Genomic DNA, 26,553 nt, shown 5'->3' with positions numbered 1-26,553 from the left:
CATGCTTCTCTATTTAGCCACGTCATTTTTTTGTATGGGCAGCAGATGCAATCCTTCAGTTGTGCTCCTTCTTTATACAGGAAACGTCTCGTGACTACAGCCAAACGCTCCGTCAATATCCACATGTTATTGAGGAGGAAAGGCACATTAGATAAAAGACACAGGCCATTGTTGATGTTCTCCTTCCACCTCGCAACGTCAGCGCATTAATCACGGTTTTTAGACATCCCCCTGACAAGCCGAACATTCATCACCTGCCCTGCTCCGATCGGGTCACACCGCCCCAACACCGGGAACATGCTTACGCGTTCCCCCACCGGTCTCCTGGATGTTTTCTCATTACACCGATCAAAATAAAATCTGTAGACCTTTAAGAATGAAGCGACTTATTGCATGTTCATCAGATAGCAACACGGAATCCATTCCCAAAGGCCAACGGCGGCTTAAAATCGACTTCAATAAATCAGCCAGACAGTTAAATAAGCAAGTTCGGGCCATCAAAGCCGAAATGTCACATTTCCCCGGGATCGGCGACTCCCCTTATCTGATCTACATTTTTCATCTGTGACAATTACAATGTAACTAGCGGCTGCATTATAATAATGATTTTCAGATTCTGAATGTAAGATGGAAGGAAAAAAAAATAATCAATGTGCAACTGTCTGATGTTTAGCTCGGTGTCTAAGAAAAATAACCGCGGATGATAATGGAAGGGGAGGAAGCGGAGATCTATTCCCTATAGAAACAGCATGGAATAGCAGAATTAAAGGGGAACGCCTGCACATAAAAGCTTTCTTCTAATCACAGAATGTTTAATACTAGAGTTCCCCTTTAAGGTATAGGATTACATTTGTGATTGTTTATGTTTTTTTAAATATATTAACCCCTTAACGCAAAATCAAGTAACTGTACGTGATGATGGTTGAGGCGAAGTATGGAGCGAGCTCACGGGCTGAGCTCGCTCCATACACAGCAGGTGACGGCTGTTACACGCAGCCGGCGGCTATTACACGCAGCCGACACCTCACTGCAACGGGCGGAATCAAAGTTCACTTTGATTCCGCCCATTTCACACCTTGCCATGGTCAATCGCAACCGCGGCATTTAAAGTGTTAGAATCAGGGGGGGTGCCCCCTCAAACAAGCCATCGTGCCCACACACGGCGCGATCGGCCCGGTAACAACGGTTGCTATGGCAGCCTGGGGGCCTAACAAAGGCCCCTAGGTCCGCCATCTTTGTACTCCTTTGAAGCTCTGCCTCCGGCAGGAGACTGTGAGAATGACGATATACTGCAATACCTTAGTATGCTTCAAGTTCCCTAGGAGGACTAATAAAAAAAAAAAAAAAAATAAGTAAAAAACTGTTAAATAAAGTTTTTTGTTATGTTGCAAAAAAAAGAAAGTATTAAAAGTAAAAAAAAACAAAAAAAAAAAACCCTTTCCACATTTTTTACCTAAATCAATGTTAAAAAAATAAAAGTTAACATAACTGGTATCGCCGCTTACGTAAAAATCAGAACTATCACAATATAGCATTGTTTAACCCGCTGGGTCAATGCCCTGAAAAAAAATAATATATATATATATATAAAACACGCAGATTTCAGTTTTTTTGGTCACATTAGCTCTCCAAAAAAAATCAAATAAAAAGTGATGAAAAAGTTGCATGTACCCCAACATGGTATCAGTGAAAACGACAAAAATGCAAGCCCTCACATCGCTAAATTGATGGAAAAATAAAAACAGTTCTGTCTCTCAGAATACGGCGACACAAAAGAGTTTTTTTAATTTAGCAAATAGTTTTATTTTTTTAAAAGTGGTAAAACATAAAACAAAAACATATCAGTTTGGCATCTCCATAATCGAATCAACCTGTAAAATAAGGTGAACATGTCATTTTAACCGCCTGATGGACGCCGTAAAAACAAAACCTCCAAAAAATGGCGTAATCGCTGTTTTTTGCCCATTTCACCCCACAAATATTTTTTTTTTACAGCTTCCCAGTACATTATGCGGTACAATAAATGGTGCAATGAAAAACTACAACTTGTCCCGCAGAAAAAAAGCCCTCATATGGCTATGTAGACGGAACAATAAAAAAAATTATAGCTTTTGGAAGGTGGGGAGGAAAAAACAAAAGAGAAAATCCGACCCCAGAACGACTTTGTTGAATTGACCCTAATACCGCGGCTTTGTGCTGGCGGGGCTGCGGACGGGTGGGCTCTTTACTCCATATATTGTGGTCTTGTCCTCTTGTCAAGACATATTGGTTCACAGTGTAAGATCTCATATCTGAAATAACGGGAATTGCTTTGCCACCTTCACCGGAATTCGTGTTGTTGTTCCTTAACCCCTTAATGACCAGCCTATTTTAGACCTTAATGACCAAGGTATTTTTTACGTTTTTCCATCGTCGCATTCCAAGAGCTATAACCTTTTTATTTTTGTGTCGACATAGCTGTATAAGGTCTTGTTGTTTGCGGGACAAGTTGTAATTTTTAATAGCACCATTTTGGGGTACATAGAATTTATTGATTAACTATTAACTTTTTTTGGGGGGGGGAATAGAAAAAAAACAGCAATTTCGCCACACCTTTTTTGCGTCCTAAATTTACGCCGTTTACCGTGTGGTATAAATAACACAATAACTTTATTCAGCGGGTTGTTACGATTGCAACGATACCAAATTTGTATAGTTTTTGTATGTTTTACTACTTTTACACGGTGAAAACACTTTTTTTTCAAAATTATTTGTTTGTGTCTCCATATTTGAAGAGCCGTAACGTTTTTATTTTTACGCCGATGCAGTTGTATGAGGGCTTTTTTTTTTGCGGGAAGACTTGTAGTTTTTATCGGTACCATTTTGGAGTAGATGCGACTTTTTGATCACTTTTTATCACGATTTTTCAAGGCTGGATTCAAAGAAAAAAGCAATTTTTGCATTGTTTTTTATTTTATTATTTACGGTGTTCACCGTGCGGGTTAAATAATGTAATAGCTTTATAGTCGGGGTCATTACGGACGCGGCAATACCAAATATGTTTAACTTTTTCACTTTATTTTGTTTATTAATAATAAAGCAGTTTGTAAGGGGGAAAATGGGTTTTTTATTTTTTATTTTCACATTTTTTTTTTTCCACTTTTTATTAAACTTTTTTACTAGTCCCACTAGAGGACTTCACTATGCGATTATAATACGCTGTTATAATACACAGCAATACTTCTGTCCGTTGCAGTGTATTATGCCTGTCCGTGTAAAACGGACAGGCATCTGCTAGACCAGGCCTCTGGCATGATCTAGCAGGCATTCACCACAGGCAGACCTGGGGGCCTTTATTAGGCCCCCGGCTGCCATCGGAGACACAGACACTCGGCGATCTTATCGCCGGGTGTCAGTGGGATGAGAGGGAGCTCCTCCCCTATTCTCCAAAACCGCTCAGATGCGGGGCTCGCTATTCAGCACCGCATCTGAGGGGTTAAACGGGTGAGATCGATACGGATATCGATCTCACACGGCAGAGCAGGGACGCCCCCAGCCCTCAGCTGCCTCTAGCAGCTGAGAGCAGGGAGATTTGACAGCTCCCTGCTCTGTTTACTTATTGCGATGCCGCGACGTAAAAAGTCTATGGCATCGGAATAAGGCCCGTTAGTGACCGACGTAGAAACACGATGGGCCGGTCACAAACGGGTTAATATCCACTTAATCCCACTTAGCCTTAGATCCTTGATAGGACATATCGTTTTATCAGCTAAACTAGCGCTTACTAGATACGGGAAAAGTCCTACTGTTCCTCATTTGTCTGAAGTTATTATCCTTCTTAATAACACGTAGAACTGTGAAAAGACACTTTCCTTTAGTGTTTTTGGGAGGAGAATGTAGGATTAGTGGAAAACCTGGTCTCAGAGCTCTAGATGTGTGACTTATTAGGCCCTGTTCATACGGAGTTTTTTTTGACGAGTTTTTTTGGCGCAGAAACCGCTCCGCAAAACTCATCAAAAAACGCCCGAAAATGCCTCCCATTGATTTCAATGGGAGTTGGGAGAGTTTTTTTTACTGCGAGTAAAAAAAACGTGTCGCGGTAAAAAGCGACATGACCCATCTTGAGGCGGTTTCCACCTCCAAAACCTCATTTCAATCAGTCAGAAGGGTAAAAAAAAACACCTTGACGAGTGTTTTGACGAGTTTTTGTCAAACCACTGTGCAAAAACCGTCTGGAGCAGTTTTCCTCCTGCAAAAAACTCAGTGTGAACACAGCCTTAGATAGACTTCTATATACCAATTGTTAGTGATGTGTCTAATGTTACGGTTGTATTTACCGTTTCGCTCTGACTCGGTTTTGGATATATAACCACTCTTGAACTAGACATTAATGAGACTTCACGGTAGTTTTCGGAGACTGTGTCACTTTGTATTCTACAGTATGCTTCCAGCTATGTATAACATATGGTCCACTGTATATCCATACATACTTTTTGCGTTCTCTCTGCCTATTTGTATATTCTGTACGAAACTACTGTACAATAAAAAAACTTTTTGATGGAAAAAGTGAAAATCCGAAAAATGGCTGAGGAGGGAAGGGGTTAAAATGCCTTTAATTCAGCATCAACAGGACTCGGTAGGTGATGGATTACCAGATATTCTAGATTAACAGATGGTGGATTAAAGGAATTTTACTGTAGATTGGTATATTAACAATTCTGTAGAGTAGCACTGATCTTCATTGACAAAATTTCTTACTACTCTTCTGCTATTGCGGAGCTGACATTTAGCACCCCCTGCTTATTCAGTGTCTGCACAGAGATTACTCTGATTCTAGAAAGTATAGTCTTTACCAGGCGCTGTACAGAAATCAGGAAAAATTATCTGCCCCCCACTGCATTATAGGAGCAGATGTTATTTTTCAGGGGTGTGTCTGTCGACAAGCTTGCTGACGGTTTCCAATAACAACCAGAAGAAGTGTGACTGCAACACAGAATCCATACAAGTTAAGAAGTGTATTTACAAACTAAAGCCCGTCTAAAAGACGGCCAAGATGGGGCCACATTTGGGGCCCATATTACAGCCTCATCACTCTAAACCCATGTGTTGACTACAATGGGGAAAACGGCAGCAGCAAAAAAAAAAACAAAAAAAAAAAATTCTCTATGAACATCTGATAATACAGAATATTTGATTTTTTTCGGCACCTATAAAAATAATTTGTTTAGCAGCCGATTATATTACATGAAATGTGTAAATAGCGGTCTAATAAAACAGAATAGAAACATGATGACTGTTCCCAAGAAACTCCCGTCCCGCTCTTACCTCCCACCCCGGGTCTTTGTCGTTCTCCACCAGTTTGAGGCCGTGCTTGTTCTTGAGATGTCTGTTGAATTCCCACTTGGTGCCGTAGACAAAGCTGCACACGGGACACTTGATTCCTCCTACACCAAAAGAGCAGAACATAAAGAAGAGCGGTGTGATTGAGCCCTATTGAAAGCCGCCTCTATAACGAAGCATATATTAAAAGCGGAGCAAAGAAAAAACATAATAACTGAGAACATAAGACCATCTACACCTACGTAATGTCACCGCACCATGCGCGGCCTCCCGTATTAAGGGAACCAGACAAATGACACAAGATAATGGTCGTCTTTATGCTGCAAACACTCAATTAATTACATTTCCAGGAGCATCAAAAATAACTGAACATCAGTAAGAGGAGATCAGCGTCCACCCGGGATTTCCCTGCTGATCAAAAACAAAAGCTGAAGGTGGAGCGACGAGTTGCTGGGAAATGGGACGTTATTGAGACATTTGTTACATGATAGATGAAGATACAATGTACCGATTTATTTTAAAGATTAGAATTCTTTTTTTCTTTTTACAAATACAAGGAAGCATCTGAGAGACAAAATTACAGTAAAAAAATAATCTTTTTACATAGGGGAGGTTCTCTCAAAGAAGAGGCTTATATACATAAGAAACAAGAATCCGGTCTAATTCGGTGGAGGTTTAACTGTATTTGATAATAACTTGACATTTTGTATAAAAGAATTGTAAAGGTTTGCAGGTCCATGAAGATTCAACCAAGAAACCACAAGAATACGTCACAGTGCCTCACTAACATAGGCGGCCTGCCACAGTGCACTCGCTACTAGAACCGGCCCGCCACAGGGCACTCGCTACTAGAACCGGCCCGCCACGGTGCACTCGCTACTAGAACCGGCCCGCCACGGTGCACTCGCTACTAGAACCGGCCCGCCACGGTGCACTCGCTACTAGAACCGGCCCGCCACGGTGCACTCGCTACTAGAACCGGCCCGCCACGGTGCACTCGCTACTAGAACCGGCCCGCCACGGTGCACTCGCTACTAGAACCGGCCCGCCACGGTGCACTCGCTACTAGAACCGACCCGCCACAGTGCACTCGCTACTAGAACCGGCCCGCCACAGTGCACTCGCTACTAGAACCGGCCCGCCACAGTGCACTCGCTACTAGAACCGGCCCGCCACAGTGCACTCGCTACTAGAACCGGCCCGCCACAGTGCACTCGCTAATAGAACCGGCCCGCCACAGTGTACTCGCTAATAGAACCGGCCTACTACAGTGCACTCGCTACTAGCACCAGCCTGCCATAGAGCGCTAGCTACTAGAACCCGCCTGTCACAGTGCACTCGCTACTACTAGAACCGGCCTGCCATAGAGCACTTGTTACTAGAACCGGCCTGCAACAGGGCACTCGCAACTAGAACCGGCCTGCCACAGGGCACTCGCAACTAGAACCGGCCTGCCACAGGGCACTCGCAACTAGAACCGGCCTGCCACAGGGAACTCGCAACTAGAACCGGCCTGCCACAGGGCACTCGCAACTAGAACCGGCCTGCCACAGGGCACTCGCAACTAGAACCGGCCTGCCACAGTGCACGCGCTACTAGAACCGGCCTGCCACAGTGCACTCGCTACTAGAACCGGCCTGCCACAGTGCACTCGCTACTAGAACCGGCCTGCCACAGTGCCCGCTTAACAGTTATCCATAAACTGCATTATAGGAGTTCTATATGTGTATATAGCAGTTATATTCTTGTATATAGGGGGCAGTATTATAGTAGTTATATTCTTGTATATAGGGGGGCAGTATTATAGTAGTTATATTCTTGTATATAGGAGCAGTATTATAGTAATTATATTCTTGTATATAGGGGCAGTATTATAGTAGTTATATTCTTGTATATAGGGGCAGTATTATAGTAGTTATATTCTTGTATATAGGAGCAGTATTATAGTAATTATATTCTTGTATATAGGGGCAGTATTATAGTAGTTATATTCTTGTATATAGGGGCAGTATTATAGTAGTTATATTCTTGTATATAGGAGCAGTATTATAGTAATTATATTCTTGTATATAGGGGGCAGTATTATAGTAGTTCTATTCTTGTATAAAGTGGCAGTATTATAGTAGTTATATTCTTGCACATAAGGGCAGTATTATAGTAGTTATATTCTTGTATATAGGAGCAGTATTATAGTAGTTATATTCTTGTATATAGGGGCAGTATTATAGTAGTTATATTCTTGTATATAGGGGTAGTATTATAGTAGTTATATTCTTGTATATAGGGGGCAGTATTATAGTAGTTATATTCTTGTACATAGGGGCAGTACTATAGTAGTTATATTCTTGTATATAGGGGGCAGTATTATAGTAGCTATATTCTTGTATATAGGAGCAGTATTATAGTAGTTATATTCTTGTATATAGGAGCAGTATTATAGTAGTTATATTCTTGTATATAGGAGAAGTAATATAGTAGTTATATTCTTGTATATAGGAGCAGTATTATAGTAGTTCTATTCTTGTATATAGGGGGCAGTATTATAGTAGTTATATTCTTGTATATAGGAGCAGTATTATAGTAGTTATATTCTTGTATATAGGGGCAGTATTATAGTAGTTATATTCTTGTATATAGGGGTAGTATTATAGTAGTTATATTCTTGTATATAGGGGGCAGTATTATAGTAGTTATATTCTTGTACATAGGGGCAGTATTATAGTAGTTATATTCTTGTATATAGGGGCAGTATTATAGTAGTTATATTCTTGTACATAGGGGCAATATTATAGTAGTTATATTCTTGTATATAGGGGGCAGTATTATAGTAGTTATATTCTTGTATATAGGAGCAGTATTATAGTAGTTATATTCTTGTATATAGGAGCAGTATTATAGTAGTTATATTCTTGTATATAGGGGCAGTATTATAGTAGTTATATTCTTGTATATAGGGGCAGTATTATAGTAGTTATATTCATGTATATAGGGGCAGTATTATAGTAGTTATATTCTTGTATATAGAGGGCAGTATTATAGTAGTTATATACTTGTATACAGGAGGCAGTATTATAGTAGTTATATTCTTGTATACAGGAGGCAGTATTATAGTAGTTATAGTCTTGTATATAGGGAGCAGTATTATAGTAGTTATATTCTTGTATATAAGAGAAGTATTATAGTAGTTATACTCTTGTATATAGGAGGCAGTATTATAGTAGTTATATTCTTGTATACAGGAGGCAGTATTATAGTAGTTATAGTCTTGTATATAGGGAGCAGTATTATAGTAGTTATATTCTTGTATATAAGAGAAGTATTATAGTAGTTATACTCTTGTATATAGGGGGCAGTATTATAGTACTTATAAAGCGAAGTATTAAGTGATGTCACATGCTTGACAGGGGGGCGGAGCTATAGGGATGTGTCTTCAAGTGCAGGCAGCACAGCTCTGGTTATAAATGAAGACATAAAATAACATAAAACCGGTACAAAAACAGTAAAGCAAAGAATTTACAAAGTTACTTGACTTATTGTTTAGTTTAAACTGTGAAATGTTCTTTAAGGTGAAATTACACTTAATCCTTTGAGGGAACTGATCTAAAGACTGAAGCAGAGAACATGCTGGGTAGATCTGAGTGTTTACCAAATTAACGACAATTATGATATTCGTTTTCTATCAACCTCAGTGGAGCGTGTTAACCTTTTTACTCCTGTATAGGGAATCATTTTGCATTTGCTTATGTGATCGCGGCCGCCTCCACAAGTTACTTCTACAGATAATAAACAGGTTTTAATGGCAAAGCAAATACTCGCTCTTCAGCGGCCTCAAGTGATTACGTTTAATCAGACACTGAACATTCAAACGGATTTCATGCACTTGAGCTGCCGGAAAATAATGCGGGGCCTTTTCACAAAATTCCCATCATAAAGCTCTGCCCTGATTAATTACAGACGTATTAATGAGATGATTATTTTTGATTGTTAAAGTTTCCACAAAAGTACAAGCAGAAAAAAAAAAAAAAGTTTCATCTACAAGGTACCAGCCGCCATTTTGTACTCTGGATCAATGGTGACTGGAACAAATTCTAATATTTCGATATCTGGAACCATTCTACCTATAAAATCGAAGATCCTACAGTCCAGAATCCAAATGTCCAATCCTACATGGATTATGAGACATCAGACAAGTAGAACTGCTGAAAATTAAACTTTACTCAGGCACAAAGGGGGCCCTTGTGTGGAGGGAGGCTAAACAAAAATCCAAACAGATTTCTAACAAACCTCAGATCGTGAAGGTGGTTTTACACAGGCAGATATGACCCGTGTTTCGTCACCTTTACCGAGCGCCGATCGATAAATCAGCTTGTCGATCAGCGCTTGTCTGCTTCCTTCACAAGCAGCATCAATAAAAGGGATTTTCCAGTCCCCAAAAAATTGATGGCCTATCCTCCGGATGGGCCATAAATATGTGGTGTGTCGGGGTTAGACTCCCGACACCCCTGCCGATCTGCTGCTTTGAAGGGGGTGCAGCGCTCGTACGAGTGCCGCTTCCCCTTCATTTGTACTTGCTCACTGTGAATCATTGAGACATTGTAGTGGCGGTTCAGTAATAAAGCCTTCTCCTATTCAAGTGAACCGCCTCTACAACGGTGTCAACGATTCACGGTGAGCAAGTAGAAATAAAAGAGAAGCAGCTGTCGTGCGAGCGCTGCGGCCCCTTCAAAACAGCTGATCATCGGGGGTGTCGGGAGTCAGACCCCGACCCATCACATATCAATGGCCATCAATTTCTTGGGTCTGGAAAACTTTTTTAAGTATGAAACGAACAATTGCTACTACAAACATTCTCCCTCATGAATTTGTATCATGTTGGCAGTCCATATTCTGGTTTACAAAGGGAGATGTGTGATATACTAGCAATAAAAGACGTGAATAGTGGACGAACGCTAGTTCACCCAATCATTGGCTTGTGGAAAAACAACCTAAACATCTATCGTGTTATTGAAAACAGGATATTAAGGAGCTTGACTTTTAGTACTACTAAGCTACTAAAAGTTTGAATAAATAAAATATAGTTACATAGCGGGCAGTGTTATAGTAGTTATATTCTTGTATATAGGAGCAGTATTATAGTAGTTATATTCTTGTATATAGGGACAGTATTATAGTAGTTATATTCTTGTATATAGGGGGCAGTGTTATAGTAGTTATATTCTTGTATATAGGGAGCAGTATTATAGTAGTTATATTCTTGTATATAGGAGCAGTATTATAGTAGTTATATTCTTGTATATAGGGGGCAGTATTATAGTAGTTATATTCTTGTATATCGGGGCAGTATTATAGTAGTTATATTCTTGTATATAGGAGATAGTATTATAGTAGTTATATTCTTGTATATAGGGGCAGTATTATAGTAGTTATATTCTTGTATATAGAGGCAGTATTATAGTAGTTATATTCTTGTATATAGGAGCAGTATTATAGTAGTTATATTCTTGTATATAGGAGCAGTATTATAGTAGTTATATTCCTGTATATAGGGGCAGTATTATAGTAGTTATATTCTTCTCTATAGGGGGCAGTATTATAGTAGTTATATTCTTGTATATAGGGGCAGTATTATAGTAGTTATATTCTTATATATAGGGGGCAGTATTATAGTAGTTATATTCTTGTACATCGGGGCAGTATTATAGTAGTTATATTCTTGTATATAGGGGCAGTATTATAGTAGTTATATTCTTGTATATAGGGGCAGTATTATAGTAGTTATATTCTTCTCTATAGGGGGCAGTATTATAGTAGTTATATTCTTGTATATAGGGGCAGTATTATAGTAGTTATATTCCTGTATATAGGGGCAGTATTATAGTAGTTATATTCTTCTCTATAGGGGGCAGTATTATAGTAGTTATATTCTTGTATATAGTGGGCAGTATTATAGTAGTTATATTCTTGTATATAGGGGCAGTATTATAGTAGTTATATTCTTGTATATAGTGGGCAGTATTATAGTAGTTATATTCTTGTATATAGGGGCAGTATTATAATAGTTATATTCTTGTATATCGGGGCAGTATTATAGTAGTTATATTCTTGTATATAGGGGCAGTATTATAGTAGTTATATTCTTGTATATAGGGGCAGTATTATAGTAGTTATATTCTTCTCTATAGGGGGCAGTATTATAGTAGTTATATTCTTGTATATAGGGGCAGTATTATAGTAGTTATATTCTTGTATATAGGAGGCAGTATTATAGTAGTTATATTCTTCTATATAGGGGCAATAGTATAGTAGTTATATTCTTGTATATAGGGGCAGTATTATAGTAGTTATATTCTTCTCTATAGGGGGCAGTATTATAGTAGTTATATTCTTGTATATAGGGGCAGTATTATAGTAGTTATATTCTTGTATATAGGATCAGTATTATAGTAATTATATTCTTGTATATATGGGCAGTATTATAGTAGCTATATTCTTGTATATAGGGGGTAGTATTATAGTAGTTATAGTCTTGTATATAGAAGCAGTATTATAGTAGTTATATTCTTGTATATAGGGGCAGTATTATAGTAGTTATAGTCTTGTATATAGGGGGCAGTATTATAGTAGTTATATTCTTGTATATAGGAGCAGTATTATAGTAGTTATATTCTTGTATATAGGAGCAGTATTATAGTAGTCATATTCTTGCATATAGGGGCAGTATTATAGTAGTTATATTCTTATATATAGGGGCAGTATTATAGTAGTTATATTCTTGTATATAGGAGGCAGTATTATAGTAGTTATATTCTTCTATATAGGGGCAGTATTATAGTAGTTATATTCTTATATATAGGGGGCAGTATTATAGTAGTTATATTCTTGTATATAGAAGCAGTATTATAGTAGTTATATTCTTGTATATAGGAGGCAGTATTATAGTAGTTATATTCTTCTATATAGGGGCAGTATTATAGTAGTTATATTCTTGTATATAGAAGCAGTATTATAGTAGTTATATTCTTGTATATATGGGCAGTATTAAAGTAGCTATATTCTTGTATATAGGGGGTAGTATTATAGTAGTTATATTCTTGTATATAGGGGCAGTATTATAGTAGTTATAGTCTTGTATATAGGGGGCAGTATTATAGTAGTTATATTCTTGTATATAGGAGCAGTATTATAGTAGTTATATTCTTGTATATAGGAGCAGTATTATAGTAGTCATATTCTTATATATAGGAGGCAAAATTATAGTAGTTATATTCTTGCATATAGGGGGCAGTATTATAGTAGTTATATTCTTGTATATAGAAGCAGTATTATAGTAGTTATATTCTTGTATATAGGGGCAGTATTATAGTAGTTATAGTCTTGTATATAGGGGCAGTATTATAGTAGTTATAGTCTTGTATATAGGGGCAGTATTATAGTAGTTATATTCTTGTATATAGGAGCAGTATTATAGTAGTTATATTCTTGTATATAGGAGCAGTTTTATAGTAGTCATATTCTTGTATATAGGAGGCAGTATTATAGTAGTTATATTCTTGCATATAGGGGCAGTATTATAGTAGTTATATTCTTGTATATAGGGGCAGTATTATAGTAGTTATATTCTTGTATATAGGAGGAAGTATTATAGTAGTTATATTTTTCTATATAGGAGCAATAGTATAGTAGTTATATTCTTGTATATAGGGGGCAGTATTATAGTAGTTATATTCTTGTATACTGGGGCAGTATTATAGTAGTTATATTCTTCTCTATAGGGGGCAGTATTATAGTAGTTATATTCTTGTATATAGGGGCAGTATTATAGTAGTTATATTCTTGTATATAGGGGGCAGTATTATAGTAGTTATATTCTTGTATATAGGGGCAGTATTATAGTAGTTATAGTCTTCTCTATAGGGGGCAGTATTATAGTAGTTATATTCTTGTATATAGGGGCAGTATTATAGTAGTTATATTCTTGTATATAGAAGCAGTATTATAGTAGTTATATTCTTGTATATATGGGCAGTATTAAAGTAGCTATATTCTTGTATATAGGGGGTAGTATTATAGTAGTTATATTCTTGTATATAGGAGCAGTATTATAGTAGTTATATTCTTGTATATAGGAGCAGTATTATAGTAGTCATATTCTTGTATATAGGAGGCAGAATTATAGTAGTTATATTCTTGCATATAGGGGCAGTATTATAGTAGTTATATTCTTGTATATAGGGGCAGTATTATAGTAGTTATATTCTTGTATATAGGGGGCAGTATTATAGTAGATATATTCTTGTATATAGGGGGCAGTATTATAGTAGTTATATTCTTGTATATAGGGGATAGTATTATAGTAGTTATATTCTTGTATATGGGGGGCAGTATTATAGTAGTTCTATTCTTGTCCATAGGAGAGGATAGACGTGTGCTTGTGAGCTCCCTGTTAGGACTATGCATGGCTTCTGACCCAGGTGGAGGGGAGGGGTCCTGGGCTGATGATCCTGGGAAAGCCCAGAGTCTGGAGTTTGACCTGCAGCATGGAGATGGTGGAGGTGATGATCTGGAAATGGTGGCTGGTGAGTCAACTGAATCTCATGATGTTGGTGAATTGTGCACAAAAATGACAAAGAAAAATATCTTTAAAATGGAAATGCAAGTTCGCAATTGAGAACTGAAATTAACCAAGAGACTGATCCAAAGGCAAAGCTGATGAAATGTGAGTGTCTGGATGTTTGCACACGTGAGCTGGTGATATTGAAGGAGAGATTGCAGAAAGAATCATGCACAGTACCCAAAATAAAGAACCGGGCAATTGAGAACAAAAGGGAGACCAGAGCCCAAACTGTGAAGAGAAAAAATATCATTGCAAAAAAAGACACTGACTATAAGACTGTGTATAATATTGTGGAGCAGGGAAACCCTGGAAGATATGAGTGTGCAGTGGCTGGAGGATCACATCTCTCATCATGTGTGAGGTCTGTGCAATCAGCCAACACAAATGCTGCTAAAGCTGCAGAGAAATTTGTGCCAGCTGACGAGGGGTTAACTGCAGTAGACTCTATGTGCAGTACTGATGAAGTGAATGCGAGTGGCACTCCTGGGAGTGAGCACGAAAGTGCTGCATATACTGACATTGTAAGTGAGACCTCGCTCAGCGCGGTGATTGACAGTCTGATATCGGATGAACCAGTGGCACAGGCTGAGGCGGACATTGCAGACCCTGTTCTGGAGGTTCAGCCGTCCGCAGTGTCAGTGAATGGAGTGCAGGTTACACAGCGATCAGGAGCAGACACAGGAGGATCTGCAGTACAATCAGCTGAGGAGAGGTCCAGTCCTGACCCACCTGCTGACAGACCTCAGTACAGGAGACTGTTCTCCAGCGTCACAAGACTGACTAACCCCACACCTCAGAGGAGGAACGCGGTCAGAATCAGGTACTCGGGACCAGAGGAAAACCTCCCCTCCAGACTCTACATTGGGAAAGTTTTGCTGAAGGAGTTTATGAAGTTTAAAGCTTCTGAGGTGTTCGCTCTGATCCACGTTCCCTCCAGCAGGAATTATGACATCAGTTTCAAGCTGCAATATAGTCTAGACTTGTTCTGGAGTATTTATAATGATACAAAGGAGCACGCGATGTGGGAGCATCTACATGTCATCCAGCTGACTAAACCCCAGGTAGTCACTGCCACCGTCCTGTTCCAGTCTGAGGTGGTGGCCCTGGCAGATTTGCAGCACTGGTTGAGCAGATATTGTGAGGTGAAGAGACTGCCAACAAAGATCTATGATGAGGAGGAGATCTGGAATGGAGGATATGCTGTCAAGATCCAGCTGGTTCAGGACAATGGAGTGACCAGACATCTGCCGCACTCCTTCTACATGGGCTCGGAGAGAGGCGTATGTTACTACCCTGGTCAACCGCGACTGTGCCATAGATGTGGGGGCAGGCACCTGGCATTCAACTGTTCCCGTATTAAGTGCTCACTATGTGGTCAGTTTGGGCATGTGAAGGACGATTGTACAGGACCTGTCATCTGTAACCTGTGCTTAGGACCTGGACATACATTCCGGGAGTGTCCACATGCAGAACATAATAAGGAGGAGACCTTTAAAGGAGCCATGGAGGAAGAGCAGGAGGATGTCTCAATATGTGTAGATACAACCCCAGAACCTGGAAGTCCCAGCGATGATGTGAGCCAAAGTACCAGAGATCGTGCTCCAGAGACGAATGTCCCATCTGTGGATGCTGCACAAGTGTCACCAGCCACTGAAAATAGAGGTCATGCTAAAAGTAAAGTATCCAGTCACTCTGTCACCAAAACATCTAAACATCTGCCCAACACCAGTAAGGAACCAGCTGATCCAGCCGCAGCGAACAGTAAGGCTGGGTTCACACATCCTATTTTCAGACGTAAACGAGGCGTATTATGCCTCGTTTTACGTCTGAAAATAAGGCTACAATACGTCGGCAAACATCTGCCCATTCATTTGAATGGGTTTGCCGACGTACTGTGCAGACGACCTGTTATTTACGCGTCGTCGTTTGACAGCTGTCAAACGATGACCTGTAAAAATACAGCCTCGTCAAAAGAAGTGCAGGACACTTCTTTGGACGTTTTTGGAGCTGTTTTCTCATAGACTCCAATGAACGCCGCGAAAACGGCGCGAAAAACGCCACGAAAAATGCAAGTTGGTCAAAAAACGTCTGAAAAGCAGGGTCTGTTTTCCCTTGAAAACAGCTCTGGATTTTCAGACGTTTTTGGTCACTACGTGTGCACATACCCTAAGGAACCAGCTGATCAAGCCGCAGCGACCAGTAAGGAACCAGCTGATCCAGCTGCAGCGACCAGTAAAAAAACAGCTGGGCCAGCCGCAGCGACCAGTAAAAAAACGGCTGATCCAGCCGCAGCAACTAGTATCGATGAGGAGGAATTTCAGACGGTTAAAAGGAGAAGTAAAACAGATGATTCTTCTAGGAAAAAAATCACTGGTGCAAAGAAATCACCGGAGTCTCCAGTGCTGGCGATAACTGGGGGACGTTACTGTGCGCTGGGAGAAGATGACCAGGAAGAAGAAGCAGAGATGGAGCAAGTCTCCTCACACAACCCTGATGACGAACCTCAGGATGAAGATGCTGACCCCCCAATGTCCACCAAAAGATGGGGTGTTACAGGACATAGTAGTGGAAGAAGGAAAAAAAGTAGGAAAGACATGTAACCAGGATGAGGCTGAAAATCACCTCCTATTAATGTGAACAGTGTGAAGAATAGGAGCAGGCGGCAGGTGATATTCCAGCGTCTGTCTGACGACAAAACCAATGTCCTCTTTATATAAGAGACTTATCTACAGAGTAATGTCCCTGCTGTGTCCCTGCAGTCACCACATCTAGTGGGACAGTGAAACTCTCAGCTGCTGTATGGAGACTTCTAGCCCGAACTCAGTTTATATCATAGAGGTTTCCTATATGTCATAAATGTGGTGACCGTGTACCATCTGTGGTATGCCCGATGCTGCCTGGTCACCAATAAAGAAGAACTCTCCTGTAATACTGTCTAGAATAATATCATGAAAAATAGTTGAAACAATCTATACTGGAGCAATATTCATATATTATGGTTTGTTTAATTGTGATGTTATTAAGAGACAAATGTTTATTTTCTTTATCTGTTATGAGTGTATTGCAAAGATATTGTAATAATTTGTTGCAAGTTTTCAAATAAAAAAGATAATTATAGTAGTTATAGTCTTGTATATAGAAGCAGTATTATAGTAGTTATATTCTTATATATAGGGGGCAGTATTATAGTAGTTATATTCTTATATATAGGGGGAAGTATTATAGTAGTTATATTCTTGTATATAGGGGGTAGTATTATAGTAGTTATATTCTTGTATATAGAAGCAGTATTATAGTAGTTATATTCTTATATATATATATGGGCAGTATTAAAGTAGCTATATACTTGTATATAGGGGGTAGTATTATAGTAGTTATATTCTTGTATATAGGGGCAGTATTATAGTAGTTATAGTCTTGTATATAGGGGGCAGTATTATAGTAGTTATATTCTTGTATATAGGAGGCAGTATTATAGTAGTCATATTCTTGTATATAGGGGCAGTATTATAGTAGTTATATTCTTGTATATAGGGGCAGTATTATAGTAGTTATATTCTTGTATATAGGAGGCAGAATTATAGTAGATATATTCTTGCATATAGGGGGCAGTATTATAGTAGTTATATTCTTGTATATAGGGGCAGTATTATAGTAGTTATAGTCTTGTATATAGGGGCAGTATTATAGTAGTTATAGTCTTGTATATAGGGGGCAGTATTATAGTAGTTATATTCTTGTATATAGGAGGCAGTATTATAGTAGTCATATTCTTGTATATAGGGGCAGTATTATAGTAGTTATATTCTTGTATATAGGGGCAGTATTATAGTAGTTATATTCTTGTATATAGGAGGCAGTATTATAGTAGTTATATTCTTCTATATAGGGGCAATAGTATAGTAGTTATATTCTTGTATATAGGGGGCAGTATTATAGTAGTTATATTCTTGTATATAGGGGCAGTATTATAGTAGTTATATTCTTATATATAGGGGGCAGTATTATAGTAGCTATATTCTTGCATATAGGGGGTAGTATTATAGTAGTTATATTCTTGTATATAGGGAGCAGTATTATAGTAGTTATATTCTTGTATATAGGGGCAGTATTATAGTAGTTATATTCTTGTATATAGGGAGCAGTATTATAGTAGTTATATTCTTGTATATAGGAGCAGTATTATAGTAGTTATATTCTTTTATATAGGAGGCAGAATTATAGTAGTTATATTCTTGCATATAGGGGCAGTATTATAGTATTTATATTCTTGTATATAGGGGCAGTATTATAGTAGTTATATTCTTGTATATAGGGGATAGTATTATAGTAGTTACATAGTTACATAGTTAGTACGGCTGAAAAAAGACACATGTCCATCAAGTCCAACCAAGGGAAGGGAAAAGGGAAGGAAAAATTTCTACACATAGGAGCTAATATTTTTTTGTTCAAGGAAATTATCTAACCCTTTTTTAAAGCCATCTACTGTCCCTGCTGTGACCAGCTCCTGCGGTAGGCTATTCCATAAATTCACCGTTCTTACTGTAAAGAAGCCTTGTCGCCTCTGCAGCTTGAACCTTTTTTTCTCCAGACGGAGGGAGTGCCCCCTTGTTTTTTGAGGGGGTTTTACAAGGAACAGGATATCACCATATTTTTTGTATGTGCCATTAATATATTTATATAAGTTAATCATGTCCCCCCTTAGTCGTCTTTTTTCAAGGCTAAATAGGTTTAATTCTTTCAATCTTTCCTCATAACTTAAATTCTCCATGCCACTTATTAGCTTCGTTGCTCTTCTTTGTATTTTTTCCAACTCCAGGGCATCCTTTCTATGAACTGGAGCCCAGAACTGAACTGCATATTCTAGATGGGGCCTCACTAATGCTTTGTAAAGTGGCAATATTACATCTCTGTCCCGCGAGTCCATGCCTCTTTTAATACACGACAATATCTTGCTGGCCTTTGAAGCAGCTGATTGACACTGCATGCTGTTATTGAGTTTATGATTTACAAGAACACCCAGATCCTTCTCAACAAGTGAATCCGCCAGTGTAGCTCCCCCTAGGACATATGATGCATGCAGGTTGTTGGTACCCAGATGCATAACATTACATTTATCTACATTAAACTTCATTTGCCAAGTGGACGCCCAAACACTTAGTTTGTTTAAATCTGCCTGCAATTCACAAACATCTTCCATAGTCTGAACTATATTACATAGCTTGGTGTCATCTGCAAAAATAGAAATAGTGCTATTAATCCCATCCTCTATATCATTAATAAATAAGTTGAATAATAGTGGTCCCAGCACTGAACCCTGGGGTACACCACTTATAACCGGTGACCATTCAGAGAAGGAATCATTGACCACAACTCTCTGGATACGGTCCTTGAGCCAATTCTCAATCCAATTACAAACTATATTTTCTAAACCTATAGTCCGTAATTTACCCATTAGGCGTCTATGGGGGACAGTGTCAAATGCCTTTGCAAAGTCCAAAAACACTAAATCCACAGCGGCCCCTCTGTCTAGACTTCTGCTTACCTCTTCATAAAAACAGATTAGGTTGGTTTGACAACTTCTGTCCTTAGTAAAACCATGCTGGCTGTCACTTATAATGCTATTTATTGTCACATAATCCTGTATATAGTCCCTCAATAGCCCCTCAAACATTTTCCCCACGATGGATGTTAAGCTTACTGGTCTATAATTACCCGGGGAAGACCTAGAGCCCTTTTTGAAAATAGGCACCACATTTGCCCTGCGCCAGTCCCTTGGCACTATACCAGTCACTAGAGATTCTCTGAATATTATGAAAAGGGGGACAGAAATAACTGAACTAAGCTCTTTAAGAATTCTAGGGTGTAACCCATCTGGTCCCGGGGCCTTGTGCACATTTATTTTATTTAATTTAGCTTGGACCATCTCTACATTCATCCAATTCAGTATATCAACTGATATATTAACAGCACTGGCACCGGCTACATCAGCTGCTCTTTCTTCTGTTGTATACACAGAGCTAAAGAACCCATTTAGTAACTCTGCCTTCTCTTGATCCCCTGTGATCAACTCCCCATTACCATTATCTAGGGGTCCTACATGTTCAGACCTTGGCTTTTTTGCATTTATATGCTTGAAGAATTTTTTAGGATTTGTTTTACTATCCTTGGCCACCTGCCTTTCATTTTGTATTTTTGCTAATTTTATTACATTTTTACAGATTTTATTAAGCTCTTTATATTTTACAAAGGCTACAGCTGTACCCTCAGATTTGTATTTTTTAAATGCCCTTTTTTTGTCATGTATTGCCCCTTTCACAGAAGGTGTAAGCCATGTGGGGTTTAATTTGAGTCGTTTATACTTATTACCTGTAGGAATAAATTTTGCACTATAATAACTCAAAGTAGATTTGAAAATCTCCCATTTATCATTTGTTCCATTATTTGACATTAGTTCTTCCCAGTCCATATCCTGAATTGCAGCCCTCATCCTGGGGAAATTGGCTTTCTTAAAATTAAATGTTTTTGCCCTCCCAGCCTGTGTTTGTTTTTTACAGTATAGGTAAAATGTAACTATATTATGATCACTGTTACCGAGGTTTTCACGAACATTGACATTCCCAACAAGATCTGCATTATTAGAAATGACCAGATCCAACAGAGCTTCACCTCTAGTCGGGTCTTCCACAAACTGGCCCATAAAATTTTCCTGCAACAGGTTGAGGAAATGTCTCCCCTTTGCAGTTGAAGCCGAACCATGACACCAATTAATATCCCGGAAATTAAAATCTCCCATTATCACTACAGTACCCGCCTGTGCAGCCCGCTCCATCTGTTTATATAGCTGAACTTCCATCTCCTCAGTTATATTGGGGGGTCTATAGATTACACCAAAAGTAATTTTTTCAGTGTTTACCTCCCTTTCTAGTTCCACCCACAAGGTTTCAACCTCCTCACAGTCTTCACCCACTATTGTCTCTTTCACACTCGCCTTCATATCACTTCTCACATACAGACATACACCACCACCTTTCCTATTTGTCCTGTCTTTACGAAAAAGTGTAAAACCCTGTAGATTTACAGCCCAGTCATGTGAAGAGTCCAGCCATGTTTCAGCAACACCAACTATATCTATATTTTCTTCCAGTATCAAGGCCTCCAGCTCCCCCATTTTACTTGCTAGACTTCTGGCATTTGTGAACATACACTTTAACTTGCCTGTCAGTTTTTCACTTTTATTATCAGAAATGTGATTTGACATTAATCGGTCCTTTTTATTTACACTGATGTTTTGTAACGAAAGGATCTCCTTATCCTGTTGTCTAGTCCTCTCCCCACATTCTGTTTCTCCCCCCACCAATATAGTCTGACCCCTCTCTAACCTGGCTACCCCTTTTTTTTTTTTTTTAGTTATATTCTTGTATATAGGGGATAGTATTATAGTAGTTATATTCCTGTATATAGGGGTCAGTATTATAGTAGTTATATTCCTGTATATAGGGGTCAGTATTATAGTAGTTATAGTCTTGTATATAGGGGAAATATTATAGTAGTTATATTATTGTATATAGGGGGAAGTATTATAGTAGTTATATTCTTGTACATAGGGGCAGTATTATAGTAGTTCTAGTCTTGTATATAGGGGGCAGTATTATAGTAGTTATATTCTTGTATATAGGGGGCAGTATTCTAGTAGTTATATTCTTGTATATAGGAGCAGTATTATAGTCGTTATATTCTTGTATATAGGGAGCAGTATTATAGTAGTTATATTCTTGTATATAGGGGCAGTATTATAGTAGTTATATTCTTGTATATAGGGAGCAGTATTATAGTAGTTATATTCTTGTATATAGGGGGCAGTATTATAGTAGTTATATTCTTGTATATAGGGGCAGTGTTATAGTAGTTATATTCTTGTATATAGAAGCAGTATTATAGTAGTTATATTCTTGTACATAGGAGCAGTATTATAGTAGTTATATTCTTGTATATAGGGGCAGTATTATAGTAGTTATATTCTTGTATATAGGGGGCAGTATTATAGTAGTTATATTCTTTTATATAGGAGGCAGAATTATAGTAGTTATATTCTTGCATATAGGGGCAGTATTATAGTATTTATATTCTTGTATATAGGGGCAGTATTATAGTAGTTATATTCTTGTATATAGGGGATAGTATTATAGTAGTTATATTCTTGTATATAGGGGCAGTATTATAGTAGTTATATTCTTGTATATAGGGGCAGTATTATAGTAGTTATATTCTTGTATATAGGGGCAGTATTATAGTAGTTATATTATTGTATATAGGGGCAGTATTATAGTAGTTATATTCCTGTATATAGGGGCAGTATTATAGTAGTTATATTCTTGTATATAGGGGGCAGTATTATAGTAGTCATATTCTTTTATATAGGAGGCAGAATTATAGTAGTCATATTCTTTTATATAGGAGGCAGAATTATAGTAGTTATATTCTTGCATATAGGGGCAGTATTATAGTATTTATATTCTTGTATATAGGGGCAGTATTATAGTATTTATATTCTTGTATATAGGGGCAGTATTATAGTAGTTATATTCTTGTATATAGTGGCAGTATTATAGTAGTTATATTCTTGTATATAGGGGATAGTATTATAGTAGTTATATTCTTGTATATAGGGGATAGTATTATAGTAGTTATATTCCTGTATATAGGGGTCAGTATTATAGTAGTTATATTCCTGTATATAGGGGTCAGTATTATAGTAGTTATAGTCTTGTATATAGGGGGCAGTATTATAGTAGTTATATTCTTGTATATAGGGGGCAGTATTATAGTAGTTATATTCTTGTATATAGGAGCAGTATTATAGTCGTTATATTCTTGTATATAGGGAGCAGTATTATAGTAGTTATATTCTTGTATATAGGGGCAGTATTATAGTAGTTATATTCTTGTATATAGGGAGCAGTATTATAGTAGTTATATTCTTGTATATAGGGGCAGTGTTATAGTAGTTATATTCTTGTATATAGAAGCAGTATTATAGTAGTTATATTCTTGTATATAGAAGCAGTATTATAGTAGTTATATTCTTGTACATAGGAGCAGTATTATAGTAGTTATATTCTTGTATATAGGGAGCAGTATTATAGTAGTTATATTCTTGTATATAGGGGCAGTGTTATAGTAGTTATATTCTTGTATATAGAAGCAGTATTATAGTAGTTATATTCTTGTACATAGGAGCAGTATTATAGTAGTTATATTCTTGTATATAGGGGCAGTATTATAGTAGTTATAGTCTTGTATATAGGGGGCAGTATTATAGTAGTTATATTCTTGTATATAGGAGCAGTATTATAGTAGTCATATTCTTGTATATAGGAGGCAGTATTATAGTAGTTATATTCTTGCATATAGGGGCAGTATTATAGTAGTTATATTCTTGTATATAGGGGCAGTATTATAGTAGTTATATTCTTGTATATAGGAGGCAGTATTATAGTAGTTATATTCTTCTATATAGGGGCAAGAGTATAGTAGTTATATTCTTGTATATAGGAGCAGTATTATAGTAGTCATATTCTTTTATATAGGAGGCAGAATTATAGTAGTTATATTCTTGCATATAGGGGCAGTATTATAGTATTTATATTCTTGTATATAGGGGATAGTATTATAGTAGTTATATTCTTGTATATAGGGGATAGTATTATAGTAGTTATATTCCTGTATATAGGGGTCAGTATTATAGTAGTTATATTCCTGTATATAGGGGTCAGTATTATAGTAGTTATAGTCTTGTATATAGGGGGCAGTATTATAGTAGTTATATTCTTGTATATAGGGGGCAGTATTATAGTAGTTATATTCTTGTATATAGGGGGCAGTATTATAGTAGTTATATTCTTGTATATAGGAGCAGTATTATAGTAGTTATATTCTTGTATATAGGGAGCAGTATTATAGTAGTTATATTCTTGTATATAGGGGGCAGTATTATAGTAGTTATATTCTTGTATATAGAAGCAGTATTATAGTAGTTATATTCTTGTACATAGGAGCAGTATTATAGTAGTTATATTCTTGTATATAGGGGATAGTATTATAGTAGTTATATTCTTGTATATAGGGGCAGTATTATAGTAGTTATATTCTTGTATATAGGGGCAGTATTATAGTAGTTATATTCTTGTATATAGGGGGCAGTATTATAGTAGTCATATTCTTTTATATAGGAGGCAGAATTATAGTAGTTATATTCTTGCATATAGGGGCAGTATTATAGTATTTATATTCTTGTATATAGGGGCAGTATTATAGTATTTATATTCTTGTATATAGGGGCAGTATTATAGTAGTTATATTCTTGTATATAGGGGCAGTATTATAGTAGTTATATTCTTGTATATAGGGGATAGTATTATAGTAGTTATATTCTTGTATATAGGGGATAGTATTATAGTAGTTATATTCCTGTATATAGGGGTCAGTATTATAGTAGTTATAGTCTTGTATATAGGGGAAGTATTATAGTAGTTATATTATTGTATATAGGGGGCAGTATTATAGTAGTTATATTCTTGTACATAGGGGCAGTATTATAGTAGTTCTAGTCTTATATATAGGGGGCAGTATTATAGTAGTTATATTCTTGTATATAGGGGGCAGTATTATAGTAGTTATATTCTTGTATATAGGAGCAGTATTATAGTCGTTATATTCTTGTATATAGGGAGCAGTATTATAGTAGTTATATTCTTGTATATAGGGGCAGTATTATAGTAGTTATATTCTTGTATATAGGGAGCAGTATTATAGTAGTTATATTCTTGTATATAGGGGGCAGTATTATAGTAGTTATATTCTTGTATATAGGGGCAGTGTTATAGTAGTTATATTCTTGTATATAGAAGCAGTATTATAGTAGTTATATTCTTGTACATAGGAGCAGTATTATAGTAGTTATATTCTTGTATATAGGGGCAGTATTATAGTAGTTATATTCTTGTATATAGGGGGCAGTATTATAGTAGTTATATTCTTGTATATAGGGGCAGTGTTATAGTAGTTATATTCTTGTATATAGAAGCAGTATTATAGTAGTTATATTCTTGTATATAGGGGGCAGTATTATAGTAGTTATATTCTTGTACATAGAAGCAGTAAAATAGTAGTTATAGCTGATAAGTAAATTTTCCATACTTTGTAAAGAGAGTCGCTAAATGTACTTGAAAAACCACTGACACTTTTCCGAGCTCTTCCTTTCCTTACCCCAACTCTGATACAAAGGGTATTAATTAGTAGGTGATAAAACGCACAAGAGAAAGCTCCCAAATTTCTGATCTATCCTGAAGCATGTTGTGGGATTTAGTGAATATATAGATGCAATGATTGCTGCACCATGTTAATGTAATAATAAACAGCGAACACACACTCGAATGCCAAATCACTACATAATTCACAACTCGCACAATAATTTATGTCAGTGGCAGAGATTTATCAAATAGGTAATATAATCATAAAAATATCGGTCATCAGTGTTAGTTTTGCACAAAACTTAGTTAATAGTGAGCATGCTGGCTGTACGAATATATATTGTATATAAAAAAATTTAATATATAAAATGGAGATACATATTGATACGTCCCTCTGACAGGCTGCAATAATCGGTTCATAAAAAGCAGATAACCTTTAGTGTACTAAAATGTCACGAAAACCATAATACATATTGATTCAGTGACATTTGGAAAAAAGCATTGAAGATAACGCACAATATAAATGTCTACACAAAAAAGACAGATCTGTCAAAGGATTTTTTTTTTATGCAGTGTTGATGTGATAGGAAGGTTGTCATTACTGCTGTGCTGCTTTAATGTTTGGCGTAATTGACTTCTCTGAGGGCGGTTTACAAGAGTAATGTACAATTTTATGACCATCGGGTACATGGCAGGCGCTCTCACTATAAATAATGCACCATCTAAGGCTGCTAAAAACTAAAAATAAAATAAAAAAATAGGTTAAAGTGGACAAGTTTAAACCTACCTCTGCTTGCTTGACAATTTCACCCCCTAACAGCCTCCCGCTCGGTAAACAGATCGCACATAACTTACAAACTTTATTGTTCACACACTTCTTCCCTCTTGTCTAGCTTCCTGTTGCTAGAGAGGGACCTACAACTAGTCAGTGCAGCATGTAGAGGCAGTCTAATGTAAGGCAGATTTACTAAAATGGTCATAGGAGGTTGGTATCTATACCTCCTATAAAATTTTATAGAGTAGGCAGCCACTACATACACCTCCTACCATAAGCGGCCCACCACAAGAGAGGGAACTGAGATGTGCAGTTCTTCGCAGAAGTAAAAAAAGTTTAAATTCAGAAAAGTAAGCGGGAGAGAGCAGATTCACAGGAAACACCCACTGAGCTCTGAAATTGCAGCTCTACAGGCAAGTATGTCAAAGAAAGAGGATCTTGAAAATAAAGAAGAAAACAACCAACAGCATAGTACAAATTCAAATTCACCAGGTACATAGATGTATATCTAAAAATCCTTTTTTCCATGCCCGTCAACGGACTAAGCTCCATCAAGCAAAAACGGGCCGATGTTCAATACATACCAATTAAAT

The 26,553-nt window shown here is 37.2% G+C and overlaps 1 protein-coding gene across 1 annotated transcript in view; it reads right to left on the bottom strand.

Annotated features, from left to right (window-relative positions):
- Positions 1–26,553, bottom strand: part of ZFAT (zinc finger and AT-hook domain containing) — a 166,911-nt gene that overhangs the window by 15,585 nt on the left and 124,773 nt on the right. Inside the window, exon 14 of the mRNA XM_075825704.1 lies at positions 5,305–5,423. Within this exon, the coding sequence (XP_075681819.1) occupies positions 5,305–5,423 (119 nt within the window). The remainder of the gene's footprint in view (positions 1–5,304; positions 5,424–26,553) is intronic.

The sequence above is a fragment of the Rhinoderma darwinii genome, chromosome 5 (assembly GCF_050947455.1).
Source record: "Rhinoderma darwinii isolate aRhiDar2 chromosome 5, aRhiDar2.hap1, whole genome shotgun sequence".
Lineage (NCBI taxonomy): Eukaryota > Metazoa > Chordata > Amphibia > Anura > Rhinodermatidae > Rhinoderma > Rhinoderma darwinii.
Note: the sequence above shows the minus strand (reverse complement) of the source record. Positions and strands in the feature narration are given on the sequence as shown.